Raw genomic sequence first — 17697 nt, forward strand, 5'->3', positions numbered from 1 at the left:
GCCACCCACATACTGACTTAAACTTTGACAGAAAATTGTACTTTGCAAGCTGGTAAGAAGCAGGAACAATTGGTAATAACATAAACGCCAGCAATTAGCTGGACGTTGATTAATAACTCAAGCATTACCAGTAACTGGAAAGCCATCTCTGTTAAAACTTGGGTCAAAGAAACCGGTGCTGGGGTGTGGTTTAGCTTGTCCTCCCCCAGCATTGTTAAAATCATTAGCTAATATTTCAAAGCTGTTTTTTGAAAGGAACAAGTCAAAACAGTTTTGAAATTGCCATACTCTCTTCAGGCATTGTTTTGTATGTGCAGAGTTAATATATTTGACTCAAGATGCTCATAAATGTGGGGCAATGATTTAAATCTAATACTCTGGAAGAAAAACATCACTGTGTCGTTAGGAATCTATGTCCTGTGCTGTCTGTGGCCACAGTAAGTGCCTTGTTACTTACTGACTTGGAGTTTCTAAGATGTCATAGAAATCCAGCCTTTCTCTCACTGTGTCAGGTACCGTACAGAGCAGTTGTGCCATCCACTGTCCCAGCAAACAGAAGGCATCAGCACATAACTGCCCCAGATCCAGGTACCGAGGGTCACTCCCATTGAACACACTCACTAGCATGTCCTTCCCTTTGCCGCTCCACATGAAAGTGCCATAGCCCAAGAGGGCAGACAGACGCTGACTTCATCCTGAGACAGCCTTCTTTTTTCTCTAGCCAGTTCACCAAGAGTCATGTTTCCCACTTATAAATGCCTTTATCTCCATCGCGGTCACCTTTGGAGGGCAACGACAACGGAACAACAAAGCAAAAACCCACAACCGTGTGTTCTTACTTCGAGCACCAAACCTTTAATGAAATCTAATTTGACAAGCTGCATACTATCAGACTTCAGATGTTGTAGGGCAGTTTCATTGGCCTTTTTAAAATTGGAACTGACCTTCAGTTGACTGAGCCCCAGGCACTGTGCAGCACTTCCCTTCCCACTGACGTGACAGAGAGTTTCGTGTTCCTTTCTGGGGCTGCAAGGTGTCAAATTGTTGCCCTTAAAAGATGTGAGAGCTGAGGTGAGGGTTCCATTATGTTGCTATAAAAATCTGTGTGAATAAGTATTTTTCCTTTCCCCTCCCACCCTCTCCTCTACTGCTAGAATATTAATAGTGGATCTAAGTCAGCTAATAAAACTTTGTTCTTAGTTTACTCAAAACTCAAAACTGACTTGTCATCAAAGGTAGTATGAAATATGACTGACAGTGAATGTATTAGACCTGAGAATACAGAAATGGATATATATAACAACGTACCCTAATGTGTGTGCGTGTGTGTGTGTGTGTGTGTGTGTCTGTCTGTCTGTGTCTGTGTGTGTGTGTCTCTCTCTCTCTCTCTCACACACACACACACCCATGTTGAAAAGCACAAATAAATTGCCAGAATGTATTTACACAGTTCTTTACATTTAGTGGAACATTTAATTTGGTTTTTAGTAAATACAAAACAATGATTCTTTGGTGAAGTGGAGGAAACAATCAAGCCTGGGGACAAACCATCATCCCACAAGGCCATGGTCGTGGAAGCTTGGAAGAGGGTCAGGATAGTGATCAGGCAGACCCAGGGGATTAACTCAAGAAATCCATTCCCTGTCAAATTAAAGAATTCTTTCTAACAAAGTATAAATGAGACAGGAAGTGTGGAAACAGTGAAGATGCATGGGTATATCACCCATGTATCTGTTCTAGCCCTGGTATGTGAAGACTGTGATGGAGAGTTACCAAATGCAATAGGAAATCTAAATTCAGTTCATCTGGAATAAAAGATGGACATAATCATCACATGGGAGTGCTGTGACTACTCACCCCCAAGGGTACCTTCCTGACATCACAGTCCTTTGTAAGGCAGACTTCAAGATCGTTTAGACCATACCCTACCTCCGAGGGGCATGTTGCAAATTTTTAAGTTTGCAGTAGAGTACAGAGTCTGAGTTCAGGCAGTGTCTTACACATAGGTGCTCAAGGCTATGCCTCTGGGGCTTCGTTGTTTGCTTTGACTACATGGCAGGGTTTTTGGAAAGGTAATTTGTACTTTGAGAGATGATGAGTATAATTTATTCCATGCCATTTCCATTGTGGAGCATGATTAGGTTGGCCATAGCACTTTTTTCATTTTTTTTTTATTTAGAGAATACTTTATTAGTTTTTGTAATCAAACCCACGTATATAAGACCTTACATATTTAATACAGTGTGTTACCCCTGTACAAATGGAAAAAACTTAAGTTCAACATTTCTAGACCAATATGGCTGTTAATTTCTGTACAGTGCCAACTCAACACAGTAAACGGGGATACTTTTTTCGAAAGTTGACAGCACAGGTAAAGTTTCAAAAAATTCAAATTATATATCTGTATATATATATTTATATTTATATAAAAAGACCAATAATAGCAGTGTGTTATGCATCAACAGCAGCAACAGCTTTTCCAGGTTCTGCAGTCATCTGAACAAAACTGTAGAGACATCCAGCACACTCCATTAAAAAAAAAAAAGTAAAAAAACAAAACCCGAGAAAACAGCACAGTTCTGTTACTCTTGTGGTACCTGGCACCATTTTTTTTTTTAAATTAGCTTCTCAATCATCATCTGGAAAGAAAACATTCTGAGCAACATCATTAAAAACAGCTCTGATAAAGCACGGTCACTACTACGTATCATAAAGCAGGTACAAGCTATTTTACATCCACAGAGGTATGATACAGTACTGTCCTACATCTATAATACTAGAGGATACAATTTAAAAGGCATTATTTGAGACTTGATTCTACTTTTCCAGCAGAGGGCCCAAAGGATGGTGTGACACAGCTTTGTAAAGAAACATATTCTAGACAGGATTTCCTTTCACTAGTGGCACACTTCTAAGGATTCATTCTCTCCATGAATGTCAGCTAAAACCGTTATTAAAAAAATGAAATATCCCTAGAACAAAACCGTATAACCACCGGATTCACATGAAGATGACCTAGTGGAGACAAGCTGGACCTCACCTTACCAACAAGCTATCAAATCTGTTATGTTTAAACAGTGAGACCTCCAAGGAAGGAGATGCCAAGTAGTGCTTCAAAGCTTCGGACCACAATCAAACACAGCATCCTTTTCAACAGAAGCAGAAGCTCATCTGAATATGCTCATGGATGCTGACATCAACATTTAATCATCTCGTCACTCATCCAGGAAGAGGGGGAGATCAGTTACTACTGTACTTTAATGTGTTCAACCAAATCACCATATTACAAAAATAGCAAGCTGCCATAATAAAAAATAAGGCTCCTCTATCCAGCACCAGATAGCATCATTTTACTTTCAAGCCTAGAAATTGCACACTTGTATATAAACCAACCGAAGATGAGGATTGAGAGTTCATCTTGGTGGATTTTTCCTTTGATGAATATGAAGTGTCCTTCCTTATCTTTTTTGATGACTTTTAATTGAAAATTGATTTTATTTGATATTAGAATGGCTACTCCAGCTTGCTTCTTCTGACCATTTGCTTGGAAAGTTGTTTTCCAGCCTTTCACTCTGAGGTAGTGTCTGTCTTTGTCTCTGAGGTGTGTTTCCTGTAGGCAGCAGAATGCAGGGTCCTCATTGCGTATCCAGTTTGTTAATCTATGTCTTTTTATTGGGGAGTTGAGGCCATTGATATTGAGAGATATTAAGGAATAGTGATTATTGCTTCCTGTTATATTCATATTTGGATGTGAGGTTATGTTTGTGTGCTTTCATTCTCCTTGTTTTGTTGCCAAGACGATTAGTTTCTTGCTTCTTCTAGGGTATAGCTTGCCTCCTTATGTTGGGCTTTACCCTTTATTATCCTTTGTAGTGCTGGATTTGTAGAAAGATATTGTGTAAATTTGGTTTTGTCATGGAATATCTTGGTTTCTCCATCTATGTTAATTGAGAGTTTTGCAGGATACAGTAACCTGGCTGGCATTTGTGTTCTCTTAGGGTCTGTATGACATCTGTCCAGGATCTTCTGGCCTTCATAGTTTCTGGCGAAAAGTCTGGTGTGATTCTGATAGGTCTGCCTTTATATGTTACTTGACCTTTTTCCCTTACTGCTTTTAATATTCTTTCTTTATTTTGTGCGTTTGGTGTTTTGACAATTATGTGACGGGAGGTGTTTCTTTTCTGGTCCAATCTATTTGGAGTTCTGTAGGCTTCTTGTATGCCTATGGGTATCTCTTTTTTTAGGTTAGGGAAGTTTTCTTCTATGATTTTGTTGAAGATATTTACTGGTCCTTTGAGCTGGGAGTCTTCACTCTCTTCTATACCTATTATCCTTAGGTTTGATCTTCTCATTGAGTCCTGGATTTCCTGTATGTTTTGGACCAGTAGCTTTTTCCGCTTTACATTATCTTTGACAGTTGAGTCAATGATTTCTATGGAATCTTCTGCTCCCGAGATTCTCTCTTCCATCTCTTGTATTCTGTTGGTGAAGCTTGTATCTACGGCTCCTTGTCTCTCCTTTTGGTTTTCTATATCCAGGGTTGTTTCCATGTGTTCTTTCTTGATTGCTTCTATTTCCATTTTTAATTCCTTCAACTGTTTGATTGTGTTTTCCTGGAATTCTTTCAGGGATTTTTGTGACTCCTCTCTATGGGCTTCTACTTGTTTATGATTTCCTGGAATTCTTTCAGGGATTTTTGCGATTCCTCTCTGTAGGCTTCTACTTGTTCTCTAAGGGAGTTCTTTATGTCTTTCTTGAAGTCCTCCAGCATCATGATCAAATATGATTTTGAAACTAGATCTTGCTTTTCTGGTGTGTTTGGATATTCAGTGTTTGCTTTGGTGGGAGAATTGGGCTCCGATGATGCCATGTAGTCTTGGTTTCTGTTGCTTGGGTTCCTGCGCTTGCCTCTCGCCATCAGATTATCTCTAGTGTTACTTTGTTCTGCTATTTCTGACCGTGGCTAGACTGTCCTATAAGCCTGTGTGTCAGGAGTGCTGTAGACCTGTTTTCCTGTTTTCTTTCAGCCAGTTATGGGGACAGAGTGTTCTGCTTTCGGGCGTGTAGTTTTTCCTCTCTACAGGTCTTCAGCTGTTCCTGTGGGCCTGTGTCTTGAGTTCACCAGGCAGGTTTCTTGCAGGGGAAAAGTTGGTCCTACCTGTGGTTCCAAGGCTCAAGTTTGCTCGTGGGGTACTGCCTAAGTCCTCTCCGCGGCGGCAGCAACCGGGAAGATCTGCGCCGCTCTTTCCGGGAGCCTCCGTGCACCAGGGTTCCAGATGGCGTTTGGTGTTTTCCTCTGGCGTCTGGATGTGCACAGAGTGCAGTCTCTTCTGGTTTCCCAGGCGTGTCCGCCTCTCTGAAGGTTTAGCTCTCCCTCCCACGGGACCTGGGTGCAGAGAACTGTCTATCCGGTCTGTCTCCTTCAGGTTCTGGCGGTGTCTCAGGCGCAGGGATCCTGCCGCTCCTGGGCCCTCCCCCACGGGAACCCAGAGGCCCTACACAGTTGCCTCTTGGGCCAGGGATGTGGGCAGGGGTGGGCAGTGTTGGTGGTCTCCTCCGCTCCGCAGCCTCAGGAGTGCCCACCCGATCAGGCGGTGAGGTCTCTCTCCCACGGGGTCTGGGAGCAGAGAGCTGCTGCGGGCCGGGATCCGCGGGTGTGGGACTTCCGGTAAACACAGGAAGTGCCCGGTCCTAGAGGAATTTTGCCTCTGTGTGTCCTGAGTTCACCAGGCAGGTTTCTTGCAGGGGAAAAGTTGGTCCTACCTGCGGTTCCAAGGCTCAAGTTTGCTCGTGGGGTACTGCCTAAGTCCTCTCCGCGGAGGCAGCAACCGGGAAGATCTGCGCCGCTCTTTCCGGGAGCCTCCGTGCACCAGGGTTCCAGATGGCGTTTGGTGTTTTCCTCTGGCATCTGGATGTGCACAGAGTGCAGTCTCTTCTGGTTTCCCAGGTGTGTCCGCCTCTCTGAAGGTTTAGCTCTCCCTCCCACGGGATTTGGGTGCAGAGAACTGTTTATCCGGTCTGTTTCCTTCAGGTTCCGGCGGTGTCTCAGGCGCAGGGATCCTGCCGCTCCTGGGCCCTCCCCTACGGGAACCCAGAGGCCTTATACAGTTGCCTCTTGGGCCAGGGATGTGGGCAGGGGTGGGCAGTGTCGGTGGTCTCCTCCGCTCCGCAGCCTCAGGAGTGCCCACCTGATCAGGCGGTGAGGTCTCTCTCCCACGGGGTTTGGGAGCAGAGAGCTGCTGCGGGCCGGGATCCGCGGGTGTGGGACTTCCGGTAAACACAGGAAGTGCCCGGTCCTAGAGGAATTTTGCCTCTGTGTGTCCTGAGTTCACCAGGCAGGTTTCTTGCAGGGGAAAAGTTGGTCCTACCTGCGTTTCCAAGGCTCAAGTTTGCTCGTGGGGTACTGCCCAAGTCCTCTCCGCGGCGGCAGCAACCGGGAAGATCTGCGCCGCTCTTTCCGGGAGCCTCCGTGCACCAGGGTTCCAGATGGCGTTTGGTGTTTTCCTCTGGCGTCTGGACGTGCACAGAGTGCAGTCTCTTCTGGTTTCCCAGGCGTGTCCGCCTCTCTGAAGGTTTAGCTCTCCCTCCCACAGGACCTGGGTGCAGAGAACTGTCCATCCGGTCTGCTTCCTTCAGGTTCCGGCGGTGTCCCAGGCGCAGGGATCCCGCCGCTCCTGGGCCCTCCCCCACGGGAACCCAGAGGCCCTACACAGTTGCCTCTTGGGCCAGGGATGTGGGCAGGGGTGGGCAGTGTTGGTGGTCTCCTCCGCTCTGCAGCCTCAGGAGTGCCCACCTGATCAGGCGGTGAGGTCTCTCTCCCACAGGGCCTGGGAGCAGAGAGCTGCTGCGGGCCGGGATCCACGGGTGTGGGACTTCCACTTTTTTCATTTTTAAATACAATGCATACAGAAAGTAAAGGCATGAAACAGCTTGCAACACTGCACACAGGTTTGGCAAAAAGCATCCACAGGTAATGGTAACTTCACAGCTCATCAGAAAAGAGGCTGTGAGCATAGATATCTCAGTGCTGACACTTTTCAACACCCAGCCTTGAGTAGTTTCAAATAAAGAACAGTGTGGTTCAGGCCTTGGATTTCGTCTCCACATCTTCAAAATCCTATGAAGTAATTGTGTTCTTTAAGTACCATTACAGTCTGACCTTTGCCCCGATGACATGGGATGTGCTTGTTCACCTGATGGCCAGGATGGCAAACTTGTCATCAGGATGTTTAAAGAGTATAACATGCATTCTTTGTAATATGTGGTGGTCTAAACAGATTTTTAAATAGTCTATTCATCCTCAGGAAATCATTTTGAGTAGTGGAATTACTACAAATAAGGTTACTGGAGGAAAGGGAACTGATTTGGCCACTGTATTAATTTATAAACTTAGACTTATATTGTCAACAGAATCCTGTTGTTGGCTGCACTTCTATTCATTATGTCATTTGTCTTGGGAAAATCAAGATGATGGACAAATTCAAAGATTTACTCATTGATTTATTTATTCATGCCCAAACACTGGTTTATTTCCTTACTGACTGAAATGTTTGGTTTGATTTTAGGGACACCACAGTGCAGTCTCTGACTCTTCAGCCCTCGGTTAAAGATGGACTGATTGTGTATGAAGACTCACCTCTGGTCAGTAAGCCAATGATAACAATATTTTAAAGTGTGTTTTGCTTGAACCTGTATCTCAGCCTACAGATGGGTAATTGTCTGATTGGAGCACATGTGTATATTGTTTTAGATGTGCATATCTATCTCATTGGAGTACATGCATGTATCATTTTAGATGCCTGTTTTTATCAAAATGATATTATTGAGAAAGTAGCATATTCTTTTACTGCACTTTCTCTCCCAAGTGCAGGAGTCAGGGACTGACACTGATCTCTGCTTATTTTCTGAGATTGTTTTAAGTCTGCTGTTGTTCTAAACTAGCAAAGCATTGACTCAGTATTTTGGGAATCATGGGGCTACTGTTGGCCAGGCTCTAAGGCTGGAGACTTAGAGATCTGTGCCAGGGGTCTCCAAGGTTGAGTCCAACTCCTTTCTGAAAAGAGATGTGTTGGGGAGGAGCCAGATGTTGTTCTTTTTTCTTTTTAAATTTATTCTAAATTAAAAAAAATTCTTATCAAGTCTTTGAGACTACTGTATGAAATTTTGTGATAAAAGGAAGCAACTTAAGGCAATGGTGGCACACATCTTCAATCCCAGCACTCAGGAGGCAGAGGCAGGTGGACTGCTGAGTTCAAGGCCAGCCTGGGCTACAGAGTAAGTTCCTGGACAGCCAGGGCTACACAGAGAAACCCTGTCTCAAAAGAACAAAATAAAAGTCGGGGCCTTTTATGATATGGTCTACCGTGTTATAGGTTATTGGTGTCTATTTAGAAAGAAATCTTAGGGTTATGTTGAAGTGCATAGAATATCTCCTGTCTACTCCCTAAAAAGCTCAAGGAGATATATGGCAAGGTAGGTCAGGTCCACAACTCCCATCTTCCCTCTCGTGGCCCTCTCCATGTGGTCACTGAAGACCTCACGAGCTTGCCTGTGTCTCTCCTTCCTCTGCAAACACCTGTAGACTACACCTTTCTCCAAGATCAGTCTAACATAATACTTTACCTGTGCTTTCCATACCTGCTTCAGTTTCCCAGAAGTCTATTTTGTGTATTCTGCCGAGTTCAGTGTCCTGCAGACTGGCCCAGTGCTCCATTTCCATAATGTCAGATTCACATGCGTAGCTGTGCCCCGTTACTTGGTGAGGTCAAGTGCTCATTTCCTGCTCTGGCAACTCATTCCTTAGCAGAAGAAACCCAATCCCTTTTTACAGTTACTCTCTTAGAGACAACATAGGTTCTCCTTGTTCACTCCTCTGCAAATGCTGTTTGACCATTCATTGATTGTCTTTGCCTTGAATACCCACATCCTCCGATCTATTAGACTGTGACAGTATTTGAAGATCCATGAAAGCACACAGTGACTGTTACGTCAGACTCCTCCCAGCTCTGTGGCCCTTCATCTACTTCTTATATGCCCTAAGTGCCCCCACTCTAGGGTGTGAGGGGTTGGTGGGAATGCATCTAACAGAGGAACATGCGAAGCTGCTGCTGTGTTTTGTAACGGATGCTTCTGTTGCTGACTGCGGTGGTGTCCCCGTCCCCATCCCCGTAACAACAGCTCTGACAGGCCCAAAGCAGTGAGTGATGAGCTTTCTTTCAGTAGTGCTCACTTCAGTTCTCCTCTTGATTATGATCAATTTTCTCTCTTCAAAGGTTAAAGCAGTAAAGTTGGGTCATATTCTAGTAGTAGATGAGGCAGACAAAGCCCCAACAAATGTCACCTGTATTTTGAAAACTCTGGTAGAAAACGGAGAAATGATTCTAGCAGATGGGAGACGCATTGTTGCAGGTGAGTACTGGAAAGGAGTGTTTTCCCCGCCACGGGTTGGTTTGCATCTCTGTATGCTTTGTCGTCTGCTTCGGGTGGTGCTGAGTACAATGGGAGCTTCAGTCGTGGAATCACTGCTCTGTCACTGCACATCGTCCACAGCCCCTACTTTCCCTTCTCCATAATCAGTCTTTGACAATTTCGGTAGGAGAAGTGAGACAAATCAGCCTTGTTCTATTCTGAAAATGTCAACCTTGAACCTTTATACTAAGTTTCCATATATTTGTGTGTTATTCTATTATTGAATTGCTATATGGAAATTTGTAAAAAACACTGGTGCATTTCTTTTGCTCACAAAATTTACATTATTGACTACGTATATTTAAAAATCATCAATGTGGGCTGGAGAGAAGGCTCAGTGGTTAAGAGTACTCGTTGCTCTTCCAAAGCACCAAGGATCCATTCCCAGCACCCCATGTTCCCTCATATCTGTGACTCCAGGCAATCCAGTGCTGTCCTCTGGCCTCCGCTGGCACCAGGCACACAAGTGGGCGCACACATGCAGGCAAAAGGCTAGACACATTTTAAAGATCACTGGGTGCTTTGGGGTGTGTGTGTGTGTGTGTGTGTGTGTGTGTGTGTGTGTGTGTGTACATTTGTGCATATATGTATATCTCACTCAGGAAGGGGTTATTCTCTGCCTTAGGTTTGCTTTTCTTCCTACCCAAACACACATTCTTCTTCCAGTTATTGCTGGAAAAAAATGGAGATAAATTAATCTCATCGGTGTTGTCTTCGTTTGAATTCCTATTGTCATAAGGCAGTGTGATCACAAGCAGCTTTGGAGAAGAAAGGTTTATTTCATCTCATAGTTTACAGCCTACAACTCTCAGGTCACAGTCCATCGCTGAAGTCAGGGCAGGACCTCAAGCAGGACCCTGGAGCCAGGAGCTGAAGGATCATGGGGGGCGTGGCTTACTGGCTCGTGCCTGGTAGCATTCTCAGTGTGCTCTTTTATGCACCCAGGAACCCATACACACACACACACACACACACACACACACACACACACACACACACACACACACACAGGGGTAGCATTAACCACAGTGGTCTGGGTCCTCTCATATCAGTCACTAACACAGAAAATGACTCATAGACTTTTCTACAGGCACTCTTACAGGGGCATGTTCTCAGTAGAGTGCCCTCTTCCCAGGTGAACCACCATGAGCTAAGCAAACAAGCAAACAAACAAACAAACAAACAAACAAACAAAACAGAACAAAACCTAGCCAGCACAAGTATATATAACTGTAAGACAATCGAAGTTTGCCAAATACAGGGCAAGATTTCAGGGATTTTTTTGTCTCTTGAAAGACTTGAAAATTCATAACTAGCCATAGAAAATACACAGCCAGGGTTGGGGATTTAGCTCAGTGGTAGAGAGCTTGCCTAGCAAGCTCAAGGTCCTGGGTTCGGTCCCCAGCTCCGAAAAAAAGAAAATACACAGCCAGCACCGTAAAATCTTCCATATTTGAAGGGCACACTTAAAGAGGGCTCCGCTAGAAAGCTCAGCATCACAGAGGCGGTCCTCTTTGATCTAATGCTGTCGGTGCACGGTCCCTACTCCAGACCCTACTTAGCACCAGTACAGCATTTTAACATTTCTCCTTCACAGTTTATGAAAAATGAGAATTTGCCTTAGCCTGAGTATCGTCCCTTGACAGAACCCCTCTGACTCAGAGAGCAGAGCTCAGCCTGCTCCTGTGCTCTGAAGCTTACGGCACTACAAAGACCAGTGCACCAAGAAAGGAGAAGGGGCTGTGGGGACAAAGCTGTGGTCAAGCGCTGGCTGGGCCTGGCCTCTGTGTGCTCTCCTGTGATTTGGAAGACTAGCTTGATAGAGGAATATAACAGCTTTCAAACTCCAGTGTGACTTTTAAACAGCTTTTTCCCCTGGTTTCCAGATTGAAGCAGGGCCACTGAACCTTGTTGCTTCTATGTCCTACCACAGCCTCATGGATGATGTTTGAATTGGGAACACCTGATTTGAGCAGAATTTCACTAAGTACCCATTTTGTTTTTCAGATGCAGCTAGTGTGGATGGGAGAGAGAATGCTATCGTGGTCCATCCTGACTTTAGGATGGTGGTTCTGGCCAACAGGCCTGGCTTCCCTTTCTTGGGCAATGACTTCTTTGGCACTTTAGGTAAAGCAAGGGCTGTGATGACAGCATCAATAGTTTCAACCACAGTGCTGTGCTGTCCGCTGCTGCTCACCATGCGCTGTCTCTGTCCTAGCCACATGGGGGCAGGGAGCTTTACTAATCACGGGAGTTATTTTTCTGAGATCACTTAGCTAATGAGTGGTGAGCTGAGCTGTGTGTCCAAGTCTGGCTTAGCCCCCTTCCTTCTTAAGCAGGTGTACTGTACTTTGCTGTTTAGTGATACATGATGAATGGCCACCAGTGTCTGCTTCTACCACCTCCTCTAACTGAAAGGACCAAGGCCAGCCGTGAAGAGACTGAGTCATACTGAGTAGAGAGGCCCCTGAGGATGCATCCTCCTCCTCCTCCTCTCACCCTCCTCCTCTTCCTCCTCAACCTCCTTCTCACCCTCCTCCTCTCCCCTCCTCTTCCTCCTCCTCATCCTCATCTTCCTCCTCCTCCTCCTCATCCCCTCACCCCCATCCTCATCCTCCTCATTATCATCCCCACCCTCCTCATCCTCCTCATCTACCTCCTCCTCCTCATCATCATCATCCCCTCATCCTCCTCATCTACCTCCTCATCATCATCATCCTCACCCTCATCCTCATCCTCCTCATCCCCCTCATCCCCATCCTCATTATCATCCCCACCCTCCTCATCATCACCCTCCTCATCCCCACCCTCCTCATCCCCCATCATCATCCTCATCCTCACTATCATCATCATCCCCACCCTCCTCATCCTCCTCATCTACCTCCTCCTCCTCATCATCATCATCCTCACCCTCCTGATCCTCCTCCTCATCATCATCATCCTCATTATCATCATCCCCACCCTCCTCATCCCCACCCTCCTCATCCCCTCATCTACCTCCTCATCATCATCATCCTCACCCTCATCCTCATCCTCATCTTCCTCATCCTCACTATCATCATCATCTTCACTATCATCATCATCATCATCATCATCATCATCATCATCATCATCCTCATTCACGAGGGAGGATTCCTCTGCTCTGAAATCTCACACACATACAGAGCAAGCCTGTGTTCCTGTTAGGATCTTGACCTGGCAGTTCACACAGGATTCGTTCCAGGACTTTACCTGAATAGCCATCTAAGAACAAGGATAATCAGTACAACATTGTATAGTAACTAGAATGAAAACAACTACTGTCCCTCCAAGGGGGACTAGATAAAGAAATTCTTCTGGATGCACACAATAGAGTAGAGTAGAGAAATATCAGTCATACTAGCATGCTGAAATAAAAAGAGTCCTCAGAATAGCAATTGAAACAAGAATTCATGGAAATGGGGATGTAGTCTGTACATTCCAAAAGGGACAGATGTATACTGTAGGCTCACTTACGCTATTTAGGTCGTTTTTACTTTAGATTTCTGCATTCCTGCTGCTGTTACAGATGTGTTCGTGAGAATGCTCCAGAGCAAGGCTGGAGTAATATATATATATATATATATATATATATATATATATATATATATATATACACACACACACACACACACACACATACATACACACATTAACCTAGAGCTGTACTGAGGTAATATATGGTATCTGAAAGATGTTTAATAATTATTTGGTGACTGCATGATAGAGGGACCAAGTACCTTTTACATTCAGGATAAGTTTAATTTTCAACAAAAATACTAGAGCTGTCCTACATGTTTGTATTTGAAAAGGTCAGTCTGTGAGATGAAGCTTGAAGCCGTGATACTCTGCTTTATTGCTTTAAATATACACAGGCATTCTTTTTTTTTTTTTTTTGGTTCTTTTTTTCAGAGCTGGGGGCTACACAGGCATTCTTACACATGCACACACAAAGTAGCTGTGTATCCAAATGCTTCCTAAAGCAAAGTAAGGCCTCGTTGCTGCTGCTCTAGACTGAGCCATTCCGCTGCTTTGCCAGGGCTCTGTATATTTTAATATCCCTCGGGAAGCATGCATTCAGGTGTCACATACCTTTTAATAGAAATGAACTCGTGCAGAACAAACTGTACGTTGACTAGTTTCTTCTGGTTCAGGCATTTCTTCCTTCTTTGTATTCGATGGGCTTTCTGGGATTTGCTGAGGAACTACAGGCTCTTCAAACCACGACTGCAATTTGCGCTGCAGCCTTACAGAGGGTTGGCTGCTCACTGAATGGGATTCTTCTTCTTTTCTGCAGGTGACATTTTTAGCTGTCATGCCATTGACAACCCCAAGCCCCATTCAGAGCTTGAGATGCTCAAACAGTATGGCCCAAATGTGCCTGTGCCTGTCCTTGAGAAGCTTGTGGCAGCCTTTGGAGAGCTGAGGAACTTGGCTGACCAAGGGATTATCAACTATCCTTATTCTACCAGAGAAGTTGTCAACATTGTCAAACACTTAGAGGTGCGGTCAACTCCCATGTCTTCCTGACTGTATGGTTTATATGGATAACTGGTGCTTCCATATTCTATGACAGGTCAGCCAGGCAACCTGATATGTGTGCATACGCTAAGTATTAAATCTAAAAAATCAACAGATATTCACTTCAGTCTTTGAATTGGCTTTTTGCAAGGTTTTGTGACTTGAGCATTCCAAAAAGCTAAAAAAATTTGATGGGTTTATTTTGGTTTTGTTTTTCTTTTTGATAGTATGTGTGTGTGTGTGTGTGTGTGTGTGTGTGTGTGTGTGTGTGTGTGTGTGTGTGTGTTGGAGGGGGAAATAATTAAGCAACAAGGAAATGTTCCTATTGTTTGGCTTTTCACAGGCAGCATATGGTGTCTGGGTAGGAACTATTATAAGTGACATGAGGGAAAGTAGAGCGTGATCTAGCAGACAATATGCTGAAGGAGCATTTGTCAAGATAGGTAGGAGGTCAGGAGAATAAAAGCCCTGTGATCATACACAACATATAACCCACTCGATAAGGAAAAGGAAAACCATGTAAACTCTAGTGATAATAATGATCTCCAGACAGCAGCCGCAGCCTTGTGATTCTTGAATTCTCTTTGAGCTCTAACCCTCCAAGAAAACCTAACTGAAAAAATAAGTTGCTGGGAGGTAAAAGGAGGGAGAGATTTTTAACGTGAGAAACTCTTTCATTGCTGAGGAAGAGATTCTGTTACACAGCACAGGGACTGAAGAGCAGGTAATAGTAATGGATGGTTCATTTCAAGCTGCTAAGGGAGTAGAGTTTAAATTATTATATCCACTAAAATATAATTATGCAAAATGACAACTGGGTCGTTTCACATGCTTTAATTATATTACAACTTATACACATACAGGAATATTGCATTCTATCCTGAAGTCTGAAAAACTGGTTTGAAAAATGTATTTTGTTATATATTATGTTTTATGTATAATATACATTTTATTATTTATCTATTTGTTTATTTTATATGTAGATATATATGTAATAGATACATTTATATGGGAAGAAAAGAATAGATTTTCTCTGTATGAGGCCTTTCTAAGCCTAGCACATGAACCTGGATGGCAGCTCCAAGAGAAAACGAGGCCCTCAGTAGAGGAGCTGCCAGCACACGGGTTCCAGGGAGCAGCAGCACCTCACTCCATTTCCTGTCCTCTTCCCCTCCTTCTGAGTGTTCTAGACAGATCTGTGTTGACAGTCAACATTTTATTTAGCTGATTTGTTTAACTTGGTCAATCTGGTATGCCCTTTTTTTGGTAAATTACTTTTTATTTAGAATACAGAGCAATATGTTTTATATGAGATTTTCATACACACATGGCATGGTACCTCACTCTGTCCACTCCTTCTCTGTCTGCTCCTCCCTGTTATTCCTCCTCACCTTATATTGGTTCCCTTCTGTCCAAAGTGTTCCCTCTGCTCTGTGTGTGTGTGTGTGTGTATGTGTGTGTGTGTGTGTGTGTGTGTGTGTGTGTATGTGTGTGTGTGCGCGTGTGTGCACTCGTGCACATAGTTAAAACTGCCTGTGCATGGGGCTGGGGATTTAGCTCAGTGGTAGAGCGCTTACCTAGGAAGCGCAAGGCCCTGGGTTCGGTCCCTAGCTCCGAAAAAAAAGAACCAAAAAAAAAAAAAAAAAAAAAAAACTGCCTGTGCATGTAAGAGAGAACATGGTATTCTCTTTCCCTTCTCGCCCTCTTTAGTCCCCCAAAACTCTCCCCTTTAAACCACGTCCTGCTCTGGCTTACATCATGTCTCATGAGCTTGGTTCCATGCATTTTCCTGCGAGTGGCACACTTAGTGTCTTTATGGCTGCATAAAACCCTGCTGTGCGTACACAGCACATGTTAATCCATTCGTCTGTCAGCAGACGTCTAGTCTGTTTCATGTCTTGGCTGGTGGAAGAGTGCAGCAGTGAGAAGGTTGAAGAAGCCAACAGAGGGTCTGAACAGGGACCTATACCTGAGATAACACAGTCAAAATGGAGGAGGTCCAGTCACTGCTGTACATAAGTGTGTATGCTTTCTTACTGTCTGGTTATCAGACACAGCTAGTGTGCTTCTGCTGAAGTTCACTAGTGCACTGTTGCTCTATCAGTTACAAACCTTCATAATGATGTATGCCTTTTTTTTCATACAGAAATTCCCTACTGAAGGCCTCTCCAGTGTGGTTCGGAATGTATTTGACTTTGATTCCTACAACAACGACATGAGGGAGATTTTGATGAACACTTTGCACAAATATGGGATCCCCATTGGAGCAAAGCCTACCAATGTGCAGCTGGCAAAGGAGTAAGGAAACCCCCGTTGGTATAACCTCAAGCATTGTTCTTCTGACTCCTAGCTCCTAATCTACTGTAGTCACTACTAGGCTGACTTGGTGTGGGGAACCCTCCAGGAGTGGTGGTCTTCAGATGCTACTGTTTGCTGGCTGGTTCTCAGTTAAGTGGCATCATTTATAGTCCTGTAAATTAAAGATTTCAGTTTTTATGACTATCCCATGAGTAGATGTAACACACTCAAATAAAGGGAAATATTTGTTTCCTTATCAGTCTCTGTCCTTTATTGAATACTGTGGGTCTTGTTATTTCAAAATCCAGTGCAAGTCAGTGTACAGATGTGAACACTGCATAAAGAGTAAAGTGTTCATTACCAAGATGCTTGCTTTATGAGATAGGCTTCTAATATACCAGACTCGTGCAGATCTGAGGGTACTGATTTAAGCCCTATAGATGAGAGAGTAGTGACAAGAATTGGATTCCTAGCCATGGGCTGACAACCCGCCTTTCGTATGCTCAAACCAAATGTGTTATTGGCCAGACAGTAGTCGGCATCTACCAGTTCCTAAGACCTTATTCTCTTATGGGAGGCATTATTTAGAAAGATGTTAGGTTTAAATCAGTGATTAGTCTGGCAATATATGTTTTCCTAAGTCTACATATCATCATTCTTTGAAGTCATTATAAAAACATCATAGTAGAAGCCAAGAAAAATAATTACTAACATACCAAGAATTTCTCAGAGAGAAACAAATATTTCCCTTCTGTGTAAAAGCACAAGATGGTGTTTTGTTAGACATTCTGAGTGTACTGGTTTGTGTTATCGATGAGTAATTTTCTTTCAGGAATTGTGAGTGGGAGTCAGTTGCTTGTGCTTATGGTTTTCTATACAATACTATTTTAGTGATTGGTTAGCATCATTATGGGCATTTGAACAAGGTAATTTCTTGGGTCAACATCTTCTATATTAGAGGGCTGAGAACATTGCCTTTATGCACACACTCCTGCTACTCTCATGGCTTTCTTACAGACCCTTCTCTTTCTTTTCGCTTGGCAATGGGATGGTTCAATCACTGATAACAAACTTATGTCATTAGGATCCAAGCTCTGAGAAAAGTAGGCATGTGAATTGCAGTATTTCTTAGTTGCTGTTTATCGGTGTAACATTTATTAGTTCTGCACATCAATTATAAGAAAATTGTGCCAGTTTTCTCTGGAAGGGGGCAGGAATGGTTTGACTTCTCATTGCTACGCTTAGTTGTAAGAACAGCTCTAAGTACCGCCGGCTTGTTCCTGCCTTGCGCTTGCAATTGGGCCAGACAGAGCCACAGAGACCTAAGAATGAGCCGAGAGCAAACATGGAAAGACGGCGACTTTTTCGAATGGTAGAGCTGTTTGGATCGTG

At 43.9% G+C, this 17697-nt stretch overlaps 1 protein-coding gene across 2 annotated transcripts in view; it reads left to right on the forward strand.

Annotated features, from left to right (window-relative positions):
- Positions 1–17697, forward strand: part of Vwa8 (von Willebrand factor A domain containing 8) — a 324101-nt gene that overhangs the window by 184195 nt on the left and 122209 nt on the right. For both annotated transcript variants that reach the window (NM_001427283.1, XM_087585390.1), the window contains 5 exons: positions 7566–7641; positions 9273–9408; positions 11476–11595; positions 13784–13989; positions 16154–16305. In NM_001427283.1, coding sequence (NP_001414212.1) covers positions 7566–7641; positions 9273–9408; positions 11476–11595; positions 13784–13989; positions 16154–16305 — 690 coding nt within the window. The remainder of the gene's footprint in view (positions 1–7565; positions 7642–9272; positions 9409–11475; positions 11596–13783; positions 13990–16153; positions 16306–17697) is intronic.

This window comes from Rattus norvegicus, chromosome 15 (assembly GCF_021556685.1).
Source record: "Rattus norvegicus strain SHRSP/BbbUtx chromosome 15, alternate assembly SHRSP_T2T, whole genome shotgun sequence".
In the NCBI taxonomy this organism is placed as follows: Eukaryota; Metazoa; Chordata; class Mammalia; order Rodentia; family Muridae; genus Rattus; species Rattus norvegicus.